An 8499-nucleotide genomic window follows, 5' to 3' on the forward strand; every position below is an offset into this window, starting at 1 on the left:
TGAATCTAGAAATATCTAGCGTGAAGGAACTGGGAATCATCACTGTAATATTTAATATATTGCTATATCAATTCAGGAGAAATTCGTTGGAGGAGGGGTTAACCGTCCTAGAGGTGTAGCTATTTCTTCAACAAGGTATGTAGGGCAACTTTCTTTCTTAGCATGAGATGGTGTAAGTTTCTCTCTCTCTCTCTCTCTCTCTCTCTCTCTCTCTCTCTCTCTCTCTCTCTCTCTCTCTCCTTTAAAGGATTTCTGTATTGTAAGAATTTGGTTGTTCGGAGTCCTTCTCAATGATGGTGTTATGTTCTTGTACATACTTGCCGGTGGCATTTATTTCGAAGTCTATAATCTTTTCAGTTGGCATCCTATGGTCGGGGAGTATGATTCATTCTGAGTTTAAAGTAGTTATCTCTTGAAACTACTATTGCATTACACTTATATATATGTGTCTAATTTACATTATCGAGTTGCACTATAGGCCGCTGGGTATGGCACCTACTGTGCAACCACTGATCAGTTGGGTTTGATGAGACATGATATGAGATATTATCGAGTCCTCTTGAGGATGGTTACACCGAGTTCTGCTGAGACCGGGTATAGCCAAGACCTCCTGGGGTTGGGTACGATCGAGTCCTCCACGAGGCCAGGTATGGAGTGCTGTGTGATGTGAGGTTATCGAGCCCTTGTGGGACCGAGTACGATCAAGTACTCTATGAGGCCGAGTATGGGGTGACAAAAAGTGTCCCAAATAGTAGCTGAAGATATGTATACGTATATGTATTATACTTAATGCATGACCCTAATGAGTGGCTCGGTTTTACAAAAGCTTGCGTACATTCATGATTCGTGGTTTATAGTTCCAACCGATTATGCCCCATGTGGCTCTTCTTGGGTATTTAAGTTGAGATCACACACGTATTTCTCTTATGTTATGACTCTGATTTACATGCTTTTTGAGCCTTACATACTCAGTACATTATCCGTAGTGATGCCCTTTTCTTTTGGGTGATGTGTTCATGCCCACATGTACAGACAGACCTAGTGACGTCCCTTCCCAGTAGGGTGTTGTTCCAGCTGAGTGATTGTAGTACTTCTTTCGGAGTAGCTGTTCGAAGTGAATAGGTACTAAAGCACATGTCTTAATGTCTTGGGCATGGTGGGGCCCTGTCCTGACCAAGGTGTGTATATATTTAACTATTTTGGTCCTCTTAAAGGCTTGTAGACTCTATGGTTGTATGTAAAAATAGGGAATTATCACTCTGTAACAGTTGTGTATATGCATGAAATATCAAACTTTCTTTTGCCAATTAGTTGTTCATATTTTAATTCTGGCGTTAGTACTTGGAGGCCTTGGTGGCCTAGGTTTTGAGATAAGAATGATGTAGGAACAGACGTCAGTTCGTACGGGCCTTCGGGCGTTGTGTGCCGGTCGCACCTCCTAAGGTTAGGGTGTGATCATGGATTAGTTATGGCTTGATTACGATGACTTAGCAATTAATTTGGACATGGAATTTGTTGGAGTGTTATATTTCACCTTGTTGTTATATGTAGGTTGTGGAATGACTTAGGGTAGATTGTCCTTTGGGGAGATAGTGTGTAAGGGAAAGGGTTCGCTCGATTGTTTCTTCAGGAGTATTCATGTACTAACAGAGCATTAATCATTGGCATGTTTGGATATCTATTCAAGACTAGCACTGAGGGGGTGACTCTCAAAGGTGGTCGTAATGGATTCAAGATTTAGGATGTGGTACCTAAGGATTTTCAGATTTGTTGTGTGGCTGAAGAGTTGAGATTGATGTCAAATTGTGGAAGAGACTTGGGTATTCCTGTAACCACATTGATTTTGCGAGGCAGCATTTGAGAGATGGAAGAAACAACTTCAGACTCATAGAAGATCTCTTCAGAGTAGGTATTTCAGTTTGAGGTACTATTGTGTGTGTAAGAGGGAATAAAGTGGCTTACGAGTCTTAGAACAATAAGATTTTGCATTGAGATCACTTGGGATGAGCTTTGATTTGCGGTCCATAATGTACTGGGGAAAAGAGAAGTGCTTCCATGAGGGTGGGTCATGAGTAATCTGACAAAGTTGGGTCCTTTTAGCTGTGGTTTGGATCAGTATGGCAATAGAGATGATCAGTTCCTTTGGCATAATAGGGCTTTACAGATATTTTGTGGCAATACCTTTAGGGGCAGCCTGCATAACTTGGTTGATTTAGAGAGATTCATTTCTGATGGCTTGGTTAAGTGCAAATGGATTCCAAAGAGTTGTGATGATTTGACCACGATTTGAGGTTGTTATATTCTATGGGTATGAGGAGCTTGTTGCATGTTATGGGTTTTCCCCTCAACTGAGTTAAATGGAATATTTTATGTCGATGGAATGGGTATCTTGCTTGTGATTCAAAGTTGATAATGGGATTCTCTTGTTTTCATGTTGAAACATGATAGATGCAGTGACTCGTGCGGGATTGAGATTAAATGGGCAAGGTTGCGATTCAGTTTTGAAAGGAATGTCATGAGTTCTAGATAGCATAGAGGATTTCAGATGTTTAAGAGGATACTAGCACTATCTTGTATCGCCTGAGAAGAGCGTGTGTTGTAGGAAACACATCGTAAATTGATTTATGGAGTCTTGACTAGTACTACTAAGATTGTGTGGTTGGTGACCTTGGATGTTCAGATTTGTGCCACTTGGTACGGAAGGCTTATTCAGGTATGGAGATGTTTTATTCTCGAGGTTTAGTGGTTTGATTTTTGCGGAGGCAGATTGTTCCATTGGTTGTGGGTGAGTATTAAGGCCTAGACAGTATCATATGTGTCATTTTGTTTTGCTTAAAATCAAAATTGTATTAATCAAAAATATATATGTATAAAGCCAAGTAGTAGCTGACCAACTATTATCCAGAATATGAGTCTAGTCCTAGATTACACATTTCATCCATGCCTACTACAAATCTATGAATTTCTTAAAAAACTTGAAACAGAAGATGTACAGATCATTACGTACAAAGGAATTAAGCAAATCTATCTAAGTTGTGTAATGTCTGCTGCCATGATGGATATCATTTGCCTCTAGTGTGCACGTGGAGGACAATCTCCCTACAGATTATGTGCTCCTCAAAGTGCCTTGCTGGAATCTAATCATGTTCCTTTCCCTCCATATAATGTATACTAGTATAGCAAATACATAGCTAGCAATGGCACCTTGCCTTATCTTCTTTCTAGCCATTCGACATGCCTAGGTAAGCTCCTCTTTCTAGCCATTTATGCTCCTTTTCATGCCTAACCACGCCAGTAGTCAGGTCAACACTCTTCTTGTTACTGAGCATTCAAAGAATAGATTCTCCAGTGTTTCAGTAGTGGCTTTGTAGAAAGCACAATCCTGAGGCACCTGCACTCCGCTGTAACTAGTCTTTCATGTGCAGCCAGCCTTAAGATGTATTTGAATATGGGGTGGATGCTTGTCTGTAAGACTATACTCTTCCAAGGGGCTTTCTCATACAGGGGCATCAGCATGAGGTAGGCCTGCTTAATCAAAAAGTGTTCGTGCACCTGCAATATCTACAGTCTATCAATCAAGGAACCCTGCATGGATTGACTCTGCAGGGTCTCTCTAGTCTCTAAGATTTTCCTGATCACCCAAGCTGCAGCCTTAGGTGTAGGCATGTTCTCCAAATTCTATTTTTTGATGTAGTAGTTATGTACCTATTTTATCCAAAAATGGTCTTTTTTCATTGCAACATCCCATAATTGTTAGATTACAGCAGCTTTGTTCCAAGTGCACAAGTTTATGACATTTAAGCCACCTGCAGTTTGGGGCATACAATGTTTTTCCCAGGATACCAGTGCTTTCTTTGTGATGGATGCCTCACCACTCCATAATAATGATATGCACACTGTTTCAATAATCTTCATAACATTCTTGGGTAGGAGGAATATTTGTGCACAGTAGGTTTGAATACCAAACAGCACTGATTTGATCAGTTGTAGTCTGCCAAAGTAAGAAAGTAGCCTTGCAGACCAACAATTGATTCTTGTTATGATTTTCTCAATTAGGGGTAGACATTGATGAACTGTTAATTTTTTAGAGGATAGTGGTACTCCCAGATATCTGAAAGGAAGAGTACCTTCTTCAAAACCCAGTAGGTTCAAGATAGCTTGCTTTTCATATGCATCCACCCCAGCCAGGTAAATAGAACTTTTATCAGTGTTAGCTTGTAGTCCAAAAGCTGCAACAAATCTCTAAAAAGCCCCTTGGAGGAGTTTAATGGATTCAATGTCTACTCTACAAAATATGAGTAAATCATCAGTAAAGCAGATATGGATTATGCCCAGCTTCCTGCATCTAGGATGGAAGTTGAAATCCCTACTCTCTGCCAATTGTATCACTTCTCTTTGTAGGTAATCCATAGAAATGACAAAGAGGTAAGGGGATATGGGATCCCCTTGTCTGATCCCTCTTTTTTCTTGGAATGATTTTGTAAGGCCTCCATTTAGCACTAAGGAATATGAGACAGTTGTAACACATTCCATAGTTCATTCAATGAATTTGAAAGGGAACCCAAGATCACTAAGCATTCTTCCTAAGAATATCTTGTCTATAGTATCATAGGCTTTTCTTAAATCCACTTTCATAACATATCTAGGAGATATTCCTTTTCTGTTGTACCCTTTGAGCAACTCATGGCTGAAAAGCATGTTGTCAATGATATTTTCTCCTTCTATAAAGCAGACTGTGAGTGCCTTATTATATTGCCAATCACCTTCTTGATTCTCAGTTCTAACACCTTGGCAATGATTTTGTATAAGGTAATACAACATGCAATAGGTCTATAATCTTTGACCAGTGATGGTGAGCTAACTTTAGGTATCAGTGTAATAGTTGTGCAGTTAACCTTTCTCAAAAGTTTACCTGTTTCAAAGAAGCTTTATACTACAGCATATACCTCCTTCTTCATTAAGTCCTAGTTTCTTGCAAAACAACCTTATAGGATATCTATCAATCCCTGGAGCATTGTCTACTAGCATGTCTTTGATGGCTATGTCTATCTCTTTTATTGTCACTGGCTGTTCCAATGCAATTTTTTGATCCATATTCAACACTGGTCCTTTTTTGATAACTTCTGAGTTTGGACATATAATATCCCCACTGTAGTTTCCCATTAACCTTGTAAAGAATGTAATAAACTCTGTTTCCACCTATGTATGGTCTGTGAGCTTAATACCTGTGTTTGTACATATAGATGTAATTGTGTTTTTGCTCTGTCTGATCTTCCATTGTGAATGAAAGTACATGGAGTTTGTGTCTCCACACATAATCCAGTTTGCCATGGACTTCTGTCTGATAGCTTGTTCTTCAATGTTACTCCATTTGTCAATCTCAGCAAGCAGCTCCTTCTCTTGATCAAATAAGCTTTGGTAAAATTGTTGGGTGAGTATGGTGGCTTGTACAACCTCTATTGTTTTCCTGGTTTGATTCAGTCTTTGTGCATATGAAGCCATATAGTGATTTAGATCCTTTAGCTCATGCCTCAAATCCTGTAACTTCTTACATATGCTAACCATAGCATCTACACCCTAGCTCTGATTCCATACCCTTTGTAGTATTGTATGAAACTCAGGTTGTTCCATTACATTAGTAAGCAATTTATATGGTTTTGGGTGTAAACTCCTCTATTGTCCACACCTCAGTAGTATAGGAGAGTGATCAAACACTCCTGGATTAAGAAAGTCTACCTCTAAATATACTTATTGTTGTAACCAGGGAAGGTTGCCCAAAGCCCAATCTATCTTACTATAGACTCTGTTGGTAACATGTTGCATGTGCCATGTAAAATGCCATCCAATTGATCTTAGTGGAGTCAGCTGCAAACTATTAAGCAGTCCCTAAATACCTTGGATCTTTGTAGATGTGACTGGATGCCCCATTCTATCCTCAGTAGAGAGAACATTGTTGAAGTCTCCACAGCAAATCCACGGTACACTTATAAGTGCACCAACTTGCTGCAGTTCAGCCCACAATTCCTCCCCGTGCTGCAGTGTATTTTTTGCATAGACCACAGTGAAGACTGTACTAAAATGGCTAGTGATATCCTCTACTGAGCAATGAATGTATTGTTCCTTTATTGCTAATATATGTATATTAATATGATCCTTCCATAAGAGCCAAATTCTTCCATTTACTGTTGTGTTGTAATTATAACAATGGTTCCATCCTTTAGCTACTTTCTAAAAAATCTTTCTTCTTTACTTTCTTTAACTCTAGTTTCCACACAACCCATGATGTCTACTTTTTGTCTTGCTAGAAAGAGCTTCAACTCTTTCTATTTTCAGAGCTTCTTCAGTCCTCTAATATTCCAAGTGCATACTATCATAGAGAATCTGCTATCTTCTGTGCACATACAGGCCCTCCCCCTGTAGTGCTAGGCTCCTCAATTTTTAGGGAAGCAAATTTGTTGGCATTCTACAGTATCATAGGATCATGCATTCTACTATTGGGATCTCTATGCGTGGTATCTTGTGCAGCTATGGTTTTGCCTTTTGTCCCTTTGCTATTTTTCTAACTCCACTCTACTGTTAAAGAGAAGATTCTTCCGCACGTAGGGAGACATGTTGTTGTGCCTCAACCTGGCTAGTTCCAAAATCAGATCCTCCTAGTTGTTTTTCCTATTCTTTGCGTGGCACCTTTGCTTGCCAGACTGTTCCCTTCTTTCTTGTTCTTCTCATTTTCCTCTTAGCCACTTCCTGGTAAAGTTCTTCCTTAGTCTCTGCAATAATCCTTCTGCAATTGTCTGAATCATGGCCAAGTTTTATGCATTCTACAAAAAATTTGGTCTCCAATCATATGTCACCTGATGTTGAAATACACCAAAGGGTATATCAATTTCAATACACTCTGGTAGTGGTTAAGACACATCTGCTTCAACCAATACTCTAGCATGTGAGATATTCTCCAGTTCTGCAGTAAATTTGTCTGTATATAGTGGTTTTCCTACTCTACTAGCCAGTTCGCTTAATGCTTTAGGGGACCAATATCCCACTAGTAGACCTGGAAACTTCACCCACAGTGGAATGGTGCTAAGGCACTCCGGATTAAAGTAAAAATAAATTTCCCATTTCATCAATATGAAAGATTTATTGTGATATGTGTATGGGCCAGCATGCAAAACCAAATCTCTATCCTCTATCATATGGAATAATATAGTACCCTTTATCATGATGAAGTATCTTAGAATTTGTGACAAAGTTCCATAACGTTGTTACATAGTTGTCCATTGATCGACCATATGGTGTGTCACCAAATACATATCCAATTAGGTCTAAATTCCAGAATTCCTCCTGAGATTTGATATCTTCTGGAATAATCTTAACTACTAGCTTACCATCCGTCATACATGGAGGAGCATAGGTAAGAGGTTTCCCCATTTGTGATCCACGATTATTGACCTGACCCTCATTTGTCTCAATTTGCTCACCTCCAGAGGTGTTGGATGTGTAGCAGTACCAATTTCAGAGAACTGCAGTCGGCGAGGTGCATGAATTTTCTTCTTCACTTGCTCGTTCTTACCTCCCCTTACAGGAGAATTCTATTTGGTACTCTTAAACTCTGCCTCAATTTCACTCTCCTCCTTGATTGATTGGAATTTCGAAGGGAGAAAGCTGCCAAACTTCAGTGGATATCTCCTCTGTTGAATGCTAGTTGCCGATGTTACCATCATCTCCGTAAGTGTTGTCAGACGGTCCCCCTGATTATATGTGTCATTGATGAAATCATTGTGGAATTTTGAAGATTATTTACCTATTTTGGGATGATCTGAATCGGTTTGGGGGTCTATTGGTAGGCCTAATAATAATGAGCATTCTATGTTGGATCGGATTTGCTAACACAACGCAGATTTATCTATGGATTTGCCCTAATCTATTTCATATGTTACTCCCGCATGAGATGATGGGTTGGTGAGGCTACTTGATTATTCACGCGCATGTTGTGGCCATGTTTAGGCCTTGTAGTGTTATATGAGTGAGATGGCTCTTGAGATGTTGATATGTTATTTTCATCGAAGTTGTGCTTGTCTTCTTGTAACGCTCTATGCTATCCATTTATTGTGGTTATGTTTATACACGGTATGTGATTGTTGTTGATACCCATGTGTTGGATTAGCATGAGTATTTTGACTCAATAAGTATTCACGTGTGGAGCGGTATGATGATTAGGCTGGGTTGCACGCTGCAAGGTGTTATGTTCGGATACGATTTTCGGTTCTTACTCAGTGTGTTTTGTTTCTACCTTGTGGGATAGATTCATAGCATTGTGTTGTTGTGATTGTATCTATCAGGCTTGTCAGATAGTTCTCTCATTTGGTTTTTCTTTTCGTCATTGGCTACATTGAGTTGTCGCTTGTTTGGTGCATGGATTGCATCGTATGTGTGTCTAGATGGCAATTGGTGTGGCATATCAGTCGGGCAGCTTGTACTGGTTGAGATGAGGTTATTGGACCT

The 8499-nt window shown here is 39.6% G+C and overlaps 1 protein-coding gene across 1 annotated transcript; it reads right to left on the bottom strand.

The window, feature by feature from the left end:
* Positions 1 to 4536: 4536 nt before the first annotated feature.
* Positions 4537 to 5565, bottom strand: LOC142173423 (uncharacterized). Its single transcript, XM_075239010.1, has 3 exons — positions 5226 to 5565; positions 4947 to 5123; positions 4537 to 4787 (listed from the first exon to the last, which is right to left on the bottom strand). Exons 1-3 carry the CDS (start codon positions 5563 to 5565, stop codon positions 4537 to 4539), a joined length of 768 nt encoding a protein of 255 aa, XP_075095111.1.
* Between the last annotated feature and the right edge of the window lie 2934 nt (positions 5566 to 8499).

The sequence above is a fragment of the Nicotiana tabacum genome, chromosome 19, assembly GCF_000715075.1.
Source record: "Nicotiana tabacum cultivar K326 chromosome 19, ASM71507v2, whole genome shotgun sequence".
NCBI classification, from domain to species: Eukaryota; Viridiplantae; Streptophyta; class Magnoliopsida; order Solanales; family Solanaceae; genus Nicotiana; species Nicotiana tabacum.